The sequence below is a fragment of the Sprattus sprattus genome, assembly GCF_963457725.1.
Source record: "Sprattus sprattus genome assembly, chromosome: 2".
NCBI classification, from domain to species: domain Eukaryota; kingdom Metazoa; phylum Chordata; class Actinopteri; order Clupeiformes; family Clupeidae; genus Sprattus; species Sprattus sprattus.
The window spans coordinates 59900586-59919434 of record NC_137921.1 but is presented as its reverse complement, the minus strand read 5'-3'; the positions used below and the strand labels follow the sequence as shown (position 1 = coordinate 59919434).

The 18849-nt window shown below is 40.6% G+C and overlaps 1 protein-coding gene across 3 annotated transcripts in view; it reads left to right on the top strand.

Moving 5' to 3' along the window:
* Positions 1-18402, top strand: part of hivep2a (HIVEP zinc finger 2a) — a 41766-nt gene extending 23364 nt beyond the window's left edge. For all 3 annotated transcript variants that reach the window (XM_080832894.1, XM_080832895.1, XM_080832896.1), the window contains 6 exons: positions 5745-10610; positions 10853-11001; positions 13172-13347; positions 13564-13665; positions 13854-14731; positions 16166-18402. In XM_080832894.1, coding sequence (XP_080689020.1) covers positions 5979-10610; positions 10853-11001; positions 13172-13347; positions 13564-13665; positions 13854-14731; positions 16166-16915 — 6687 coding nt within the window. In that variant the 5' untranslated portion in view covers positions 5745-5978 and the 3' untranslated portion in view covers positions 16916-18402. The remainder of the gene's footprint in view (positions 1-5744; positions 10611-10852; positions 11002-13171; positions 13348-13563; positions 13666-13853; positions 14732-16165) is intronic.
* Positions 18403-18849: the final 447 nt, after the last annotated feature.

Genomic DNA, 18849 nt, shown 5'->3' with positions numbered 1-18849 from the left:
AACAAGTAAAGAACAAACTAAGAATGTCTTAAAAAATCTGCACACTTTTTAAGGAGGAGTGGGGAATGGAACTAGCAACCTTCAAATTACAATATGACTCCTCTATACAACACCTCCACCCCCTGTACCACTGTCAGACATGTTGTAATACATACATACATACTGTACATACATACTGATCTGCCCTTTCACAGATTCGCACACACATATTCAAACTCCTACTTCTATATGGTCATCTACACATACATGTATAGTACATGATACATAAGCGCGTACAGTACATATATCCTCATAAGTATCCATTCATTCGTATCAATTAGATACTCTTTGGCCTTGTTTTTATCTACTTATTCATTTGATAATTCATTCCATTGAGTTTACTGCCAGAAGGCACATTTCAAGAAATATGATCTGATTCAACGAGGCACTTAAAATTAGCCTATACATTTTCCCAACACTTATGCATTTAACTTGTCGGCGATATTTTGCCATGCTTCTTGTCTTGCTCTCATAGTGGTGGCGGTGTAGGATTTTGCCATGATTATGATCTTCTTTTCTACATAATGGTTCATTATCATCTGCTCACAAGCGGGGAAAAAGAAAGCTCTTTCTTTAAGTTTAGTAGCCATTGTACTGTTAGAAAAATCATGGTTCTGGTGATCGACGTTTCCCCCTTTTGAAGTAGGACGGGCACACGCAATTACCCTGATAACAGAAGTCTTTTTTGAATTAACAAAATAGTTTGAGCGTGGATCAGCCTTGGAGGAACCGAGATAGCCTGTCTTCATTGCGTTAATTTAAGCTGGCTAATAAGACATTTGATAGACTTAGTTAAACCACGTTTGAGGAATGGGGCCCAGGACTAAAGGCGGCTGCTTGCTTCTGCGTTGGGGTTAATTGTTGCGCAAAATTTACTCATAGCAGTTCATGCTCCCAAAGGTTGTGCGTGTTGTCATGAGCCTGCCATTTGCTTGGCAGATAGAAAGCTGTTTCCCTAACAGAAAGTCTGAGGCTTGAAGTTCTTTTCAAACCTTTGCTTGGGTAGCACTGTTAAAATGAGCAGACATGCAGACTACATTTTAGTAATCTCATCACATAACATTCGTTTTCTAAAATCAATCACATAGTATTGCATGTTTTACTGTGGTAGAAAATACGTTAGCTTAATGCTAACGTATATGGGAAATCCTAAAGACACCGCGCTAGGTATTAGCATCAATAATTCACGTTTATGTTTTTGTATGAGCCTGACATTTGCTCTGCAGATAGATAACAGGTTCCCTAACAGAAAGTCTGAAGCTTGAAGTTCTTTTCAAACCTTTACTTGGGAAGCACTGTAAAACTGAGTAGACATGCAGAATATTTTAGTAACCTCATCTCGTAACATTCGTTGATAGAATGCAGGCTACGAGGCTCGCGTTAGAGCTTACGTAAAAAATGACGCAAGTCTAGAAAAAGGGGCCGACGCACGCAAGACGTGAAAAGTCGCGCAAGGGCTCGCACGGCCTCTTGCGCTTACGCTTATGTCTCTGAGCATAAATCAGCCTTAAAGCACATGGACAAAAAAAACAAACACAGATCACACAGTGATAACAAAACAGGTAGAGAGTCCTTGGCAGGCTCTAAACTCCTGACACCATGACCCTAAAGCTAACATGTTCATGTGGGGTAAGTATAAGGTAAATTAAATAAACTCTTTATAAATTGGTGTAGCCATGAACAATAACTATATAAGAGTAATTTTGTAATTTATTGGAAAGCTACACTTAATCAATCAATTAAGCAATCTTAATTTCTAGATAGTACAAAATTAATCTTGGACTGTTCCCAACATTAACCTTGGATAACAACCATTGAAACTTGAATTGATGGGTAATGAAGGTGACTCTAAGAATTTGTTGCCCACTTTCCTTGGAAGTACACAATTACATCGAAGTTATTGCAAACCTTAACCGGTCACAACTACATGGTACTTAGTTGAGTAGATGGTAATAGTGGAGGTTTGCTCGCCAAATAAATATGGGTGCAATTGTGCATAAATAATGATACTCTCCCACCAACAAAACGTTGGTACTATCCTGATAACAGCACCAATAAAATGTTGGTGATCTCACCCGACTGGATAGGCATCAACTATTCAACACAAAAGCAGATCAGTTGAACACATGGGGGAGCCACACATAATATCTACAATCAAAAGTACCATATCAATAGCTAGTAAGGGTTGAAGGTCTTTGTAGTTCTGAATAGTAGAATTTGGCAGCATTCACTCTTGTGCCTCAGTAAATAGACCAGCATATATAATCAAAAGTATTTATTTACAAAATGATCAGAATTAAAACACACAATATGTAATCTGACTTTATGTACCTAACTAGTGCGCAAGCTGGAGTGTGCTCTGTACCATAAAGAATGTGTGCATGTTTCTCTGTTTGGTCTCCATATGTTCTATGTGCATGTGTGGTCGCGAGCACATGGTGAGGTGAGACAAAGAAGTAGCCGATGTGGAGCCTATCTTTGAGTGTTCACACCGCGTGTGGAGCTATGTTTAAGGCCAATGTATGTGAGTGATAACGGTGTCAAGTTAGAAGAGAAAAAAGGTTAGTAAGGCATGCAAGACTCTGTCGATGGGGAGCATAACTAACATTAACCCTTGCATGGTCTGGCAAAGCCAACTACCTAACAACCTAACCATGAAAATATAACTAGCGGTAATGTTCAATTAACAAAGCAAATAAATGATCTTCTTCTGCCTAGCTATGTAGCGATTTCTGTTAGCTAGCTAGATGTGCCCAGTTATTGTTTTCCAGTTAATGAAAGGGAAGCGGTTCCTTGATATGCTTCTCCTGTTGGCCTTTTACCTAAAACAATTATCTTTACCACAGATACATCATGCAAGTATAGTATAAGGCTGCTTCCGAGTACCACTTGCCCATATGAAAGCCCCTCTGCTGTCTGGCCCACATGATCATGAGCAGTGGATGTTGCTCAGGCTCAACTGCCACCTGGCCATGTGATTCAGTGATTCGGTGTTTAATAGTGTTTCGATAGTACTGCTGCTGTTTGTTCTGCAGTCTTCTGATTGCCATTACCATAGAAACAAAGACGACAGAGGAAATTCTCGTCTATGTTGTTTGTTTCAGTGTTTTTTATGCCAATAAATGATTCCGCCCTTTGCGGTTGACTGTCAGCGTCACTCTATCTGACTCTCAAATAAATGATTTCGCCCTCTGCTGTCGACAGTCTGCGTCACTATACTGTATCTGACTCTCGGTTATTTCTTCACTGAAGCTTTTTTGCAGACAAGCATACATCCAGACAGGCCTTATCACTCATTCACGACATACACATACGCATACACATAAATATGCAGGCCTAAAATAGGTATGCCTGTGTACATACAGTTCTGGTGAAAAAATAAATGGTTGTGTTTGTTCACCTGTTTGGAACCTCTCTTGATCCTACCTGATCCATGTTCTCAAGATATATAGTGAAGAAATAGCTGTCATTTGGACTAGAACACTTAGTATTGATGAGGGGATTATTGCCCGGACTGAGGGACTCTACCACCAGAAAAACACAATACAGTTGTATATGATCATAGAATGCCCACGGAGACACAGGTTCGTTTCCGGCCAACTGTCATTTCCTGATCCTCTCCCCACCTCTTCATTCCTCCTCACTTCCTGTCCAAATACTTCACTGTCCTATCCAAATAAAGGCTTAAAAGACCATAAAAAAAATATAAAAAGGAGTTTCTTTCAAAGAGTGAATCGAGTTGTTGCACTGAACCGTTAGCTATCTTGCCAAAATGTTTCTTGATCAGAGCCGTATGACGTCCTTATACGCAGTTACGTATGACAATAGCTCAGTGGGCCGAGCCCTCCCGGACGCCATAGAGATTGCATTGAGAGCCCTGTTTTGTGAAAATGATGGATTTATCATGAGAGTCTATAAGAGAGGTCTTGGGCGATTTTCATTTCGCCCAGAATCACCCCCATAAGGGCAGGGACCATTTGAAGCACGACTTTAGCCTGATTGGACAATGACATTCAGAGGCAGATAAGACGGTCTAGTGTTAGAATCGGACAGAAGAAAAATATCTCCTTTTCTCGTTTGGCAGTGCGTCGCCCAAATCACCCTTATGGACAAACCGCCCCTGGCCTGGTGATATACTAATGCTCAGTGAGATACCAACTGCCAGACAGCATGTGTGTGAAAAGCCCACGCCTGGGTTGAGATAGAACCTCAACAATACCTTGGGCCTGCCTGTCGACTATCCGGTGGTATTTGCTCCTCTCTAATCCCGTTGACTCTGTTGGGAATGGTGCTCCTGACCAGTGCAGAACCATGTCAGGGTTTTGATAATAGTCTCACTGGGCCATCTGTGACAGGCACCACATAGTGAGAGTCAAGACAAGACTGTCAAGACCAGCATCCTATTTGAGACCCACCTGTAGCTCCTACATTTCCCTTTCCTTTTAGCCAAAGATGTTCAATTCCCCTTCAAGGCCTGGCCTGCCATCGGGAAGTGTTTGGGTTGATTTACAAATGTTTTAATAATTCAATTGCATAATCATTCCCACCAACATTTAGTCCATATTTCACCATGGTTGTCTTCAGATGCTCTCTGTAGAAGTTGACAGGGTGGCTCACTGACCGAGAAGGAATCATCAAGATGGAAATAAAGGAAAAAAATACACAATCTGGTGTTTTTAAACTCAATTAGTCGATAGTATAACTGTTCCATAAAAGCAAATGATTGGAAAAAGATGTCCTTACAGCTGGGGTTGGGCTGGGGCACTCATGCTATATTGCTTAATAAGCAATGCAATTCTTAAGTTATCATTTGATAATAGTTTAATATTCATAGGCAGTCCACATAATACCCTGCTAACAGACTAACATCACTTTTATCCTCTCTGTGTAGATTTTATCTTTCACGCTGGTCTCCCTGTACTCGTTCAATCAATATAATGTATTATTTTGATCATTCACACTGGTCTCCCTATACTCGTTCAATCAATATAATGTATTGATTTAATCATTCACACTGGTCTCCCTATACTCGTTCAATCAATATAAAGTATTGATTTGATCATTCACGCTGGTCTCCCTATACTCTTTCAATCAATATAATGTATTGATTTGATCTTTCACACTGGTCTCCCTATACTCGTTTCTATCAATATAATGTATTGATTTGATCATTCACACTGGTCTGCCTATACTCTTTTAATCAATGTTACGTATTGCCAATTGACAATAGACATTTTCTCAAAGAGCATTTGGTGACAGTGGCAAGGGAAAACTCCCTTCTGACAGGAAGAAACCTTGAGCAGAACCAAGCACAGAAGTGGGGGGGCATCTGCTTATAATGAGCAGATAATTCATACATCATATTAGCATACACAAAGCCATTGTGCATAATTCATACATTGCATTGTTGAGAAATAGAATCTTTGGTATTATATGCTGTATGTCTGTTTCAGTCAGACGTATCATATTAGCTACAATATGAAGTATGCTATAAATAATAGTGTGTGTAGATGACTTTAACTGTATATCAACTACAGCTTATATTTTCATGACAATTCTCCAGTGTCATTGTCAATTTAACTTACAATTGTCTTACGTTCATCATTTAGAAGACTCTAAGATAATGTAAAGTTTGTAAAGAATGTATCCATATGGCAACCTCAAAACTTTTTGTGAGCTTTTCTTTCTGTTTTTTTTTTTAACAGATAATACGGGGATCACACCATAGTGGACACACTGGAAAGACCAGGACAACATCAAGCTAATCATCAAGGAGTTTTTCTAGTGCGAGGTGTGACAGAAAAGAAATTAACTGATGGGAAAGGATTTTATATCAGTGAAATATGGAACAACCTGAAAAGGATGTATCTCTTCTAATGTTTGGCACATCTGTGAAATCAATTTAACAAGCATCATAACACCATAGAAGAAAGGGGACAATGGAGCATCATGAATCTGCTGCAGAACAGAAATGCAACAAAGAGACTAGAGAGAAGATTCTCCAGAGGAAGTGGGTTTCTGAGCCATCGCCTGATATAAGACTGTATCCTGATCAAGATGGGAAAAGTAATATAGAACCTGAAGGTCTACAGGGTGGGGTGAGTGGGAGCAGCTCTACTGGGTTGGGACAAAAGTATCACCATGGGAAAGTTCTGTCATCATCAGTGAGTCAGTCATATCAGAGCAACCAGTATCCACAGGTCAACCCCAACGCTTACTCCCAAAAGTTACCACATTCACATCCACAACAGCTTATGCCAGATTCTGTTTTGCCTGGCACAAAGCCACAGCCTGGTCTGGATACCTGGCACCTGAAGTGTACCACCTCAGATGACATGTTCCTTGAACACACCCATAGCCATGGAGCCTTCCCACGACAGAAGTCTCCAGGTTCACCTATGTTATTTGTACAGTATTCTCAGCCGGGATCTGAGCAATATGAGGAAACACATAAAAAGGAACTGAAACCCAAAAAGCCAGGAAAATATATCTGCAACTACTGTGGCAGGGCTTGTGCTAAACCCAGTGTGTTGAAGAAACACATTCGTTCGCATACTGGAGAACGGCCCTATCCCTGCGGCCCGTGTGGCTTCTCCTTCAAAACCAAGAGTAATTTGTATAAACACAGAAAATCCCATGCCCATGCTATTAAAGCAGGACTTGTTCCATTTTCTGAACAGGCAGCTGCACGTGCAGACATGGACCAGGCCTCCTTAGTGGGAGAAGCAGACATACATTCAGACGGAGAACAAAGTACAGACACAGAAGAAGAAACCACAGAGGGTATTTTATTCCAGGACAAAAGTTGCCAAATTCCACAAATATCATTTGAGTCAAGCACGAGGGGAAAGATTGGACAACCAGCATATCTAGACTCAGCTGAGGAGTTTTCAATGGCATCTATGAAAGTACCTATCTTAATTATTCCCAAACAGGGGATCCCATCAACAGCAATGGAGTGCACCAACTTTCAAGTTGGTCAAGGTGATGAGTCTCACGCTATCAAACAGAGGCTTGCTTTGAGACTTACTGAGAAAAAAGGCCAGGATTCGGAACAGTCTCTTAATCTTTTGAGCCCACATAGCAAAGGCAGTACAGATTCAGGATATTTCTCGAGGTCTGAGAGTGCAGAGCAACAAATTAGCCCACCCAACACCAACGCAAAGTCCTACGAGGAGATAATGTTTGGAAGAACCTGGCCAAATTCCAGACAGAGACAGTCCATCACTGTAGGTATGGCAACCAGCCAAGACAATAATATCATCGGCATGAATGAGTCTGAAGCCATGCTGGACATGGGAATGAGCTCACAGGAACATAGGTTCTTGTCAGGTGATAGTTCAGAGTTGCAAATGCTACCCCAATGTGACGTAAAAGTATATGCCACTGATCCTCATTGCAACAGTAGTCTTTTAGAAGCTCCTTCTGATTCAGGCCCTCTGACGCGTAGCAACTCAATGCCAACATCATCTTTCACAAACCTTAATGTTCCACCAGGCCTAAGAGGGAGTCACTCATTTGATGAGATGATGACCCCAGATGATGTCTTTTACCCTGGTGCAGCTGGTTTACGAAGACTAAGGAGACAAGCTGCTTTTGAACATTCAGCACATGAGGGACATGCTGATTCAGAAAACTGTAGTATACTTGCTAAGAATGCAGTTCCACCAGTACAGTTTTGGGAACAAGGCCATCTGATTCAAGATTTCAGGACCTCGGGAAAAGAAGGTGTTGGTCCTGAAATAGAGAGAGCCCCTTTTGTCTCACATAGTTATAAATTTGGTATTGTTGAAAGCACCAACAGAAAACGCAGAAAAGAAAAAAGTGTTGGAGATGAGGAAGACTCTGTGGGACACTATGACAATAGTCCAAGTGGTTGTACAATTGTTGGTGATTATGATTCAAATATGGGTCAGAATGCTTCCAGAGGTACATCCACTGGAATGGGAGCCATCTGTAGTTCACATAGCCAGTCAGACAGTTTTGATAACGGGGTTGTGATTAGTTCTGAGGATTTAGTTATTGTTCCAGATCTTGACAGGAAGACAACAGGTCATGTGATCTCTGTAATACAGCACACCAACTCATTGAGTAGGCCAAACTCATTTGAGAAGTCTGAGTCCATTGATCTTCCATCTAATCAAGACAAGCCAGCCAGAAAGGTCTCAGAGCACTCTGACGTGGATAACATTGAGAATTGTAAAAGCCCTGAGTTTGTATTTAGATCTGAAAGCATGGAGCGACAGCCACCAAGTGACAGTGAGCTCCCTGGTCCATCACCAAACCAGCAGTATCATATGCCTCATAAACTTGTGAGGCAGCCAAACATTCAAGTGCCTGAAATCAGAGTGACAGAGGAACCAGACAAACCAGAGAGAGAGCCAGAGGCAGCGACTAAGGAGCCAGAGAAGCAACACGTGGAAGAGTTCCAGTGGCCTCAAAGAAGTGAGACTCTGTCTCAGCTCCCTGCAGAAAAGCTGCCTCCCAAGAAAAAGCGCCTTCGTCTGGCAGATATGGAGTACTCTTCTGGTGAATCTAGTTTTGAGTCCGCGTGCACCAGCCTGTCAAGGAGTCCCAGTCAGGACAGCAATCTGTCTCATAGCTCAAGTTTCTCTATGTCATTTGAAAAAGAGGAAAGTATAAAATCCATGTCCCCAACCAAACTGGATGATTTCTGCAAACAATCAGAGTTTTTAACTGTTCCAGGAAGTGGGCATTCCCTCTCTATACCAGGTCATCACCAGAGGGAAATGCGACGTTCCTCATCAGAACAGGCTCCTTGCACATTACCTGCAGAGGTACCAGACATTCGTAGTAAGTCATTTGATTATGGAAGTCTTTCCACCTCTTCAAGGCAAGGGGAGCTATATGCAAGTCCTTCATCTTTAAAAGAACGAAGACGGGGTTACCTTGTCAGGCAAGCATCCTTAAGTGTGTACCCTGAGACTGCTTTGCAAGAACAGAGTGTAGATATAAGTATGAAGCAAGAACATTCTGAGATTGTTCCCCATCTCTCAAGCTTAGGTTGGCATAATGGTTCCCTTACAACCTCTCATGGTGCAACCACTAGTCAAGAAGCCAAATCAAAGAGAGCACAAGAATCATCAGACTGTGAGCATTCCACACAAGAGTTCATACATCAAGAGGGATCCCTGACATTTCAGTACTGGGATAATTCCCCCACACAAAGGCAACCGCAGTACCTGTCTTACAGTAAACATCACCTGCCTAAAATACGTATCAGACATCCCAGTTTGCTGCCAATTCAACAGCAGCTTCCCCAAACTCTTCACCAAGAGCAGTGTGATTCCGAGAAAGATAAAGGTTGTGGTCAGAGCTATTGTTATCTTCATCATCTTCACTCACATTCCTCTCAAACACCCACCATGAGTTCAGCTACCCTGCAGCACATCCGGCCAGTTGTTTCCAGTCTGAATGTAAGTTCACTGTCATCTCCCCCAGGACTGCTGGTCCCTGTCAGAATCCAGACTCATATGCCATCATACAGTAGTGTCATGTACACAAGTGTGGCAGAGATCTTGGCTACACATGCACGGTGCACAACCTCACGGGTTATACCGGCAGAAAAAACATTGCCAATTTCAATGACAGGAATTGCTTCAAAGCATGACACAGTGCTCCACTTATCACACCTGTTTGGACATCCAGATGTATCTGTGCAATATCCAATCTTGAAATTTCCAGAGTCATCGTCTGGAAGATTAAACACAGGGATTCCCTTGTCGTTGACCTCTGGAACAATCTCAACTACAGATGCTTCATCTGGCATCGGAGCAAGCAAACGTATGTTATCACCATCTAATAGCCTAGAACTCTTTATTGAGACCAAAACGCAGAAACGGGTCAAAGAGGAGAGAATGTATGGGCAAATAGTGAAGGAACTTAGTGCTGTTGAGCTTAGCAACACAGGTGAAAAGGAAAAGGTCAAAATCACATTACCCCCAACATCTAAATTTCCTCTCACAAAGGGACCTGTTCATTTGACTGCACTACTGCCATCTGTTGAAAGTTTAACTCCATCCTTGCCAACTTTGCCAGACACTCAGGATAGAACACAGTCGCCAGAGCAGTTGGATGTTGATGAATGTGCTTCAGAGGCCCACTGTCAGAAGGCAGTGTTCCTCTCCATAGATGCTCAAGGTGAGGGCAAGCAGGACATGGGGAGTAAAAGGCCTGTGAACATGCTCATACAACTTGTTGCTAATCAAGTAGGTGTGGGTCCTGGGAGCAATTTTCTGCTCACTGATCTAGCAGACGCACAACAGTTGATTCGGTTTCCAACTCTTCGGACGACGACAAGTGTGAGCTGGTGCTTTCTTAATTACACCAAGCCAAACCATTCTCAAACAACGCCCATAAGTTCTGTCTATGGCTCCTGGTGTGTTAGCTCCTACAATCCAAACCCATTTAGCCTTACCACAAAGGCCACCTTAGCACTACTTTGCTCAAAGCAGAGTAAGAACACTGAAACCTATACGACTGCTGATATGCATCATCTTGGGTCTGGAAAACTTGTGCCATCTCTCATGTGGAAGCAGAGGTTTGACCAGGTACAAAGTGTGAATGTGTGTGTGAATGAGTGTGACCACATTGCACTGATGTTTTAGTATATTTTGTACATGTACTGTTCAGTTGACTGATTTACTGTGTGTTGTAGATGAGAAGTGTTAAGAACATGGTAATATAATGAGTGTAACTCACTCTTTTTGTTCATTTGTATAACTGTGTAGGTTAATATGTTACATTATGTCATAACTAACTTCCTTTCTATATTCCATCTCTATCATTTCAGCTGAAGTCAGAGGTCATGCAGCCAGATTCGGGCAAATATGGTCATCAAAAGAAGAGTCTTAGCACAAGAGAGAATGGAAATAATGACCGCGGAGATAAAGAGCTCTCAAAGCAAGCTGAGCCACCTCGCATAAAAATCTTTGAAGGAGGGTACGTGAAAGTGGATATTATACCTTTTAAACAAACTGCCTTATGATTTGACTTTACCATCATAAGTGATTTTGGTTGTGAGAATAATTAAATAACACACAATGACAGATAAATAATAACAGCTGACAATTTTGTCTTGTGGGTATGTTGACAGAGTTTTTATGGAAAATTCTGTTCAATTTTATTACTCTATTATAGCGCACGTACAGTATACAAACTGCCAATGGGTCAAATTGGAGGATAGTGAGTAACTAGGATTCAAAATATCATACAACAACTTAGTGTGTGCATATTTTGCTCATAAGGTTACTTTTATAAGTTAAGGTGGGGTGATTAACCTCAGAACCATGACAGTGAAAGCATTCGTTTGTATAGTTATGTGTACATAGGCTGTCACTAAATATAAACATATACAGTATATGAGGAGAGTAGAACAATCTTAATAAAAGTTTGGTTAGAATGGGCAGCCAACCACTCAGCACAAGCCACTCACACAAGCCTGGACTAAGGTAAGGGTTGAGATTGGATACAAACCCAGCCTAGAGTAAAGGAAAGGCTTGAAGGTTGGCCCCCCAGAGATCAGAAAGCACACCAGGATAAAATTGAAGGACATGCAGGCCTCTCCTTCACTGCTTAATGTTAGTCTTGCTCAAATTGTTTCCTTTGCTGAAGACTACCTGGATGTGCCAAAAAGGCTCAGGACCAGGGGGAATACACTTCAGACAGTTACCATTGGCTATTTTGGTGCCAAGGTTTGTTCCCCATAGAATGTTTTCAGTCATGCAAAAATGTGGTCAACCAGTGTAGTGTTGGTTACTGTGGTCATCAGTCATGTGCAGCTGGCTGTTACAGAAATTGGCTGTTCAAATTTTGGTGCCAAAATTAAGCACCTTGAAAAAAAAGATGACTTTCATAGCATTGGCCATGGAAATTAATTGGAGTGGTAATCAGCCACTTTTTCCATGTTTGTATTACATAATCCATTCTCATGCCCAAGACGGATTGTAATCATTGAAAGGAACTTTCAAAACTGTATCGTTCCAGGAAATTCTTCAGAATGTCAGGGTGTCCATCCATGAACCCCTCAATATGAGGTGGGTTTTCCTACAAGACAACAATACTAAACATAAAATTTGGTCTACGAAAACATGGTTAAGACAAGAAATTTTGAATTGACCGAGCAGAAGGTTGGACCTTCAAGGTCATGCATGGGACAGGTCACTAGCTGCAAAAAACATGAACTTGCTCTATCCATGCTCCTTAAGAAAGGGGTGTTAGATAGGCGTTTCTGATACCCAAATATGATTGCATAGACTATTGACCATGTTTAACATATTCACATATGCAAAATTAGAACCTAAACCGTTGTCGGGCATTAAGTGACATTTTATGCTGTAGTTAAAAGTTTAAAACAATACAAAAATTGAAAATTGAAAACAAAATACCTGCGCAAAGGCAAGTCAGAGGCCAAATTATGCAACTACCATACAGATAGTACAGATACCATACTACCATACAGATATTGAATACAATAATTCACCCTACCCTATCGTTCATGTGGGCCTCAAATCTTAACAAAAAGTGAAAATTTGATGAGTTAAATGATTAGAGATTAGACGGAGAGGCCCTAGGACAATAGCCCCGGTCGGCCCAAAGATGGCCATTAGCCCCGGTAGGCCCAAAGGTGGCTCTGGCTCGCACTGGCCCAATAGTGGAATTACAGCTACTGAACGTCTTTTCATGAACTGAAATATGAAAAGTAAAGGAGTCATTTTCTAGCAACCAAAATGATGAGCAGCTTGTCATCACAGCACATGTCAGAAGTCGTGTTGATATGACTGGCTCGAAAGACACAAATTCCATGGCACATCCACAAATGAATATGCTGTGTCCTGTCCCGTTCTATCATCCTATGAGTGCATTCATGCAAATAACAGTGCCTCTCAGGTCCTACTTTTGATGTGCCATTTGCAGACTAACATCATGTCACATGCGTAACGCATAGCTCGTTGCCCTATAAAATTAGGGCCCCTTCTTTCATACTTCTACATGTGCTTACTTACAAGATACACAATTCAATATAATAGATAGTGGACCCCTCTTATGGTTGCATGTATAGTCTACATACTTTCTATTGACTTAAGTAAAACCAGCCTGCTTTTCATTTCAGGTATAAATCTAGTGAGGACTATGTCTATGTGCGGGGTAGAGGAAGAGGGAAGTACATCTGTGAAGAGTGTGGAATCCGCTGTAAAAAGCCAAGTATGCTGAAAAAACACATCCGCACACATACTGATGTGAGGCCGTATGTCTGCAAATTCTGCAACTTTGCTTTTAAAACTAAAGGTGAGTCTCCAGCTCCAAAATAAATTAATACATAATAATAAAATATATAACAATGTATTATATAATAATATATATAAATACATTATATATATGGAAAAATCTCCCTTCCTGAATGTGAAAAAAATATAACTTTTTTATCACAGATCCAAATTTGTTCAGTGAAGGCTCTAGTGTTGTTTTTGGATAATGACTAAAACTATTCAATTTTGGTTTCAGGAAATCTCACAAAACACATGAAATCCAAAGCCCACATGAAGAAGTGCTTGGAGCTGGGGGTGTCAGTGACATGCATTGATGATGTGGAAGCAGAGGAAGCAGGTGTGAAATAGAATCCTTTCGTGCAGACAAATAATTGTTATCTCCATTTTACCAATAATATGCAGTAAAATCCTATGTTTCATTAAATTCAGTTGTGTAAATACAAATAGTGATTAAAACAGGTTCATTGGTCAAAAATATATAAGGTGTATATTTGTAAAATGTGTGTTTGTTCTCTAATTGACCAGATACTGCTGAGGAAAACCCCAGAGATTCTGGGCAATTTGACATGGCTGACCATCAGTTCTCTGATGCAGATGACTCAGATGGGCAAGAGGATGATGGAGAGGACATAGATGAGGCTGAAGAGGATGAGGAGGAATATGATGGTGATTCAACACCAAAAACATGTTCTAGAAGCACAAGCCCTCAGCCCCATAGCCTTGCTTTGCTTGCCGCTACTGTGGTTACTGCTTCCCAAGGGTCTTCTGCTGACTTCTTGCACTCTGGCTCCAAACCTCCACTGTTCAGTTACTTAACAAGCCTGCCCAGCATCCAGGTCCATTTGCCAGAGTATCAGAATCTCTTGCCAGGGACCTTAGCAGAAAACTACAGGAATCAACTGAGGGTGCCCAATTCTATGGATGAAGACTCCAGCCCGTCACCAGAGCATATCTCCCCCTTGTTTGACCTTTCCCCATCCTGTCTATCCTCTCCAGGGTGTGACTCCTCTCCTCTTAGAGAGCCTTCTCCCACATCCCAGAGATATCTCTCACCAAGGGGGGACCTCTCACCCCGTAGACGCCTGTCCCCCAGAAGAGAGGCTTACCATGTCCGGCATCTATCTCCTAGGAGGGACATGTTACATCGAGATGTGTCCCCCAGGGGTGACCACTCTCCTACAAACCTCCTATTGCCCATCTCTAACACGGGGAGACCCTCATCTCCAGGCCGTGAGCTGAGTGCTAGAAGAGATGTGTCCCCAAGGAGCCGCTATAGAGTGAGACCTGTGTCCCCAAGGAGGGGTGCCCATCATCACAGCTCCTCATGGAGCCCGGGGCAGAACCTACAGGCAGAGATGGTATCCCTGGCCCAAAAGACAAGGAGTCCATCTGAAACAGAAACAGTGAGTCATGTTTTATTTTGTCTCAATATTTTCAGTCACTTTATCTTATATTTAGTTACTGATTCTACACTTACTTTATATTTTGTACTAATTACATTAAGTCAAACTGATTTGTCAGCCATACTACAGAAAAAGAGATTTGAGAAAAGCGTGCCAAAAGGGAAGTATTTTATTGTACTTGTAATGTCCATACCTACATAACAGGTTTAAACTGAGAATTTAACACATATGTAAGAAACTTTTTCAGTCATTAAGCCATATTTTGGTGCTCCAACTCCTATGTAATATGTCTGAAATATTATGAAGGAAAACACTTGCTAGCCAAGTATAGCTACAATTCCAATCAAAATGATCCAGCTCCTGAGCTGTGGGTCTGCTGTTCCTGGTGAATCTTTGATGAAACGCCAAAGTTGTTTCCTTGGTTCAAGTTAGCTGATAGTGAGTAAGAGAACTCGCGAAGGCGGCTTAGCGAAATAATCAATTTATATTCCAATAAAGTGTTACAAGTACTCTTTGTGGCATACAAAATGACCCACAGGTGTTCATCTGGGCAGGACGTTTTTAGGAGATCTACAAATCTAGCTTACCTTTTGGCAGGAAAGGATGTTGCAGATGTGTCACTCTTTCTGTGGGGTAATAGAATGTGGACAATTGGTCTACTCGAGGGGAGTTTGATATATGTTACGGTGTTGTCAAGGGCTCGTCACAGTAACAACATTCAAAACACAAACAATAATGTACTGATACAAATTACAAAGTTACAAATCTCTATTCATAATTATATATTGTACTTGAATACTTATTGTCAACAAATATGCCGGTAGCAGTATGACATTGGCGATGTAGGCATAACATGTTTTACTTCTTAAATATTCCAAAATAATATTTCAATCACTGGATGGCCCTCCTATTGTTAGTTGAATCTATGCAAGCAAAACATGATGCATCAGGTTTTGGGTCATCAGCCATTTGCAGTAGCTACCCTTTAGCCTTTCATGACATTTCTGTTGTCTAGTTCACATAAGTTGGTCCTTTCTTAAGAAACAAAATAAAGCATTGCTCACTGGTTGTGTTGTCTTTTATATCAAATTCAACTTATTTGTTGAATATAATAAGTGATTTTTCTCATATAAATGTAGCCTTTTAAATTTAGCATCAGCTTTAACAAGAGACAGAAGAATACTGTGGCTGCCCTCTCTATTACTTAAATTGAGAAAACAATGGCTGAAGTGCTTGAACCATGCAACACAGACACAGACTGAGTAACCATGCAAGATAGACACAGACTGAGGAACCATGCAACACAGGCACAGACTGAGTAACCATGCAAGATAGGCACAGACTGAGTAACCATACAAGACAGGCACAGACTTAATAACTAATGCTTGACTTTTTTTACAGCTAGATAAACCTATCACATATTATTTGTTTCAGGAGCAGATGAAGAAGCTGGATTTTGTCAGAAACAGCAGCAGTACAGGAACAGCCTCCTCCCACCATGGCCTGTTCAGCCACCTGCCCTTACACTCCCAACAGCACATCCACACACCTTTCCCCATGATCCCTATTGGGGGGATCCAGATTGTGCACACTGTCAGACCCTCCATTGCAGGCCTTATCCATCCTGCCCACCTGCCCTTACAGAAGACCACATCAGAGGAGTCCAATGCTAATGAAGTGTTCATCCAAGTGGCAGATGGCAAGGTGCCCAGTGGCAGATATGTGGAGGACTCCCCTCAGACCCAGGGAAACATATTGTTTTCCCCAAGGGGAGAGCAATCACTGCCTTCAGCTAGCATGCCTTCTGAAAAATCTGAAAGGGATGAGGATGAAATCTCAGATAAGGATATCAAACAGGAAGAGAGCATACAGACTTGTACCAAGGCCATTGCTTCTCTCCGGATCGTCTCAGAGGAGCCCCTAGAGAAATCCCTGTCCACTGATACTCCACCATATCAGAAGCCACACACATCTGCTCATTCTCCCTTACACCTTGACAACAAGTTAGACATCAGGCAGTCACTGAAAAGCTCTGCCATGCCTCTCCACTCCGGTATGGAACAGGTGTTAACTTACTCTCCTCTCCGCAGTCAAAGGAGTGAGGACAAACTCCCACTTTTACAAAGCCAAGGGGAATCGTCGTTAAACACAAAGAGGGTAAACAACTGTACAGAAAATGGTTAAATGTGGCTACAAAGGGAAATTCAGCACAAACATTATATCTAAATGTTTACACATGCAGAATACATGCAAACATCCATATCATAATTCATTAAGCAACACAATACATTTGATTTTTGAAGTTGAAATGTATGTGCATAGCATGCCTTTTTGAAAAATGTTTCCTGTTTTGAACATTTACTTATTTAAAGATGAAGAAAATATACATAAACCTATAAATGAACTTGACCAAACATGCTAATTGACATTTGCCTGGTACTCTTAAGTAAACAATATGTGTGCCTTTTCTTTACTTTCTGCGTATAGTCTTACTAGTATCTGAAGCAGGAAGGCATGTACATTACCATGTGTTTGTGTCTGCTATGTAATAATGCAATATTCTGTGTTATTTGGACGACAGAGATTGAATGATGTGATTTACCAGTGTATGTAAGGTTGCACTAAAACATATTTTTATATGATACAAATGAAATTGCTTTTCTGTATAATAATTCTATAATACTATTTATTGTATCATGTTTCTTACTTTGTACAAAGTTCTTAATGTTGTGGATGCCTTTTCTATGTAAAGCATGGGTTTTGCAATTTTTTTCATTAGAGCTACAACTGTGCTCTGTAGATAAGCTTTATATATGCATACACAGTAATAATATAAAAATACATTTTGATTTCCCTATATGTACTATACATATGTGCATGGCTACCCATGTTTCAGATATATTGGCATATAATGTAGTATGATGATTATCTTTATTTTTGACATATTCTCGCCTTTTTGGATTGCCTACAGCAGTCGTGACAGTTGTAGTATCTCATTTTGCTCATGTATCTTACATTTTTAGTCTCTACATAAAGCATTAAGTGAATTGACCTGAATCAACACAAGCCCTTGTGCATTTTGTATTTTTGCTTTCAACTCAAGCTTGCTGCACTAGTAGTGAAGTATTAAACACATTTTGAACTTCCGTGAATAATGTGATGTACTTGATTCATTGATTAGCGTAGAAAGCATTCCAGCAGTAGCACATATATAATTCCTTAGTAAATAATGTACACATATACTCATAATTATGGGCATGTCCTCAAGGCCATGCCCTTGTAAAAAGCACTAGTACATATCTACTTCAATCTAAACTCTAAAAATGCACCTTAAATTTCAAATCAATTGAGGTAGTTTCCCATGCGATGTCATATTTTGAAATACATTTTCAGATGATTTCGACACCTCTTCAGCAACGAAGTTTATCTTACTGTATTATTGAGTGGTTTCTTGTATTGCATCCACATTTGTCATTGCTTTCATTATAACTGTATAATTGCCCTTGGGCTTTTTCTTAGTCGTAATTGCTGCATAACTGTTTTAACATTACCTTAAATTCTGAGGTGTCAAAGCACAAATCACTGTATACAAATGGGAGACTACATAAAAGGGTTCAAAGCGATGTTTGGTGGAAAAATGAAATACAATGTTTCTGGTATGTATTTCCGTACAGGTGAAAAAAAATGGTTATTTCAAAATAAATAAAGCAACAATACCTTTCAGTCTCTTTTCTTTGATTCCTGTTTAAATAATTTGATGTCATTCTCAGTTTTTGTGTACATTCCCTACATTGTAAGTATGGTAATTGCTAAACCACATCCTTTTGGTTTAAGTGCAGTTCAAGGAAATGTTTTACACCCATCAATTCTTGCAGAGATGCCTATGAAACAGCAACATGTGTAGTCATTTGCAAAGCATGCAAACACTACAACAACCTGATGGAAGAAACCAATAGGTAAAGTAAAAACAGCTTGAGGTAGGATGTTTCAAGAACGAACTTGCAGAATGTAGATGTGTCCATTCTATTCCACTATGGCTATATCCACGTGATTTCAGAATCAGAATCAGAAAGGTTTTTACTGCCAACAATTCACATATTAAGTTATTATACACATAT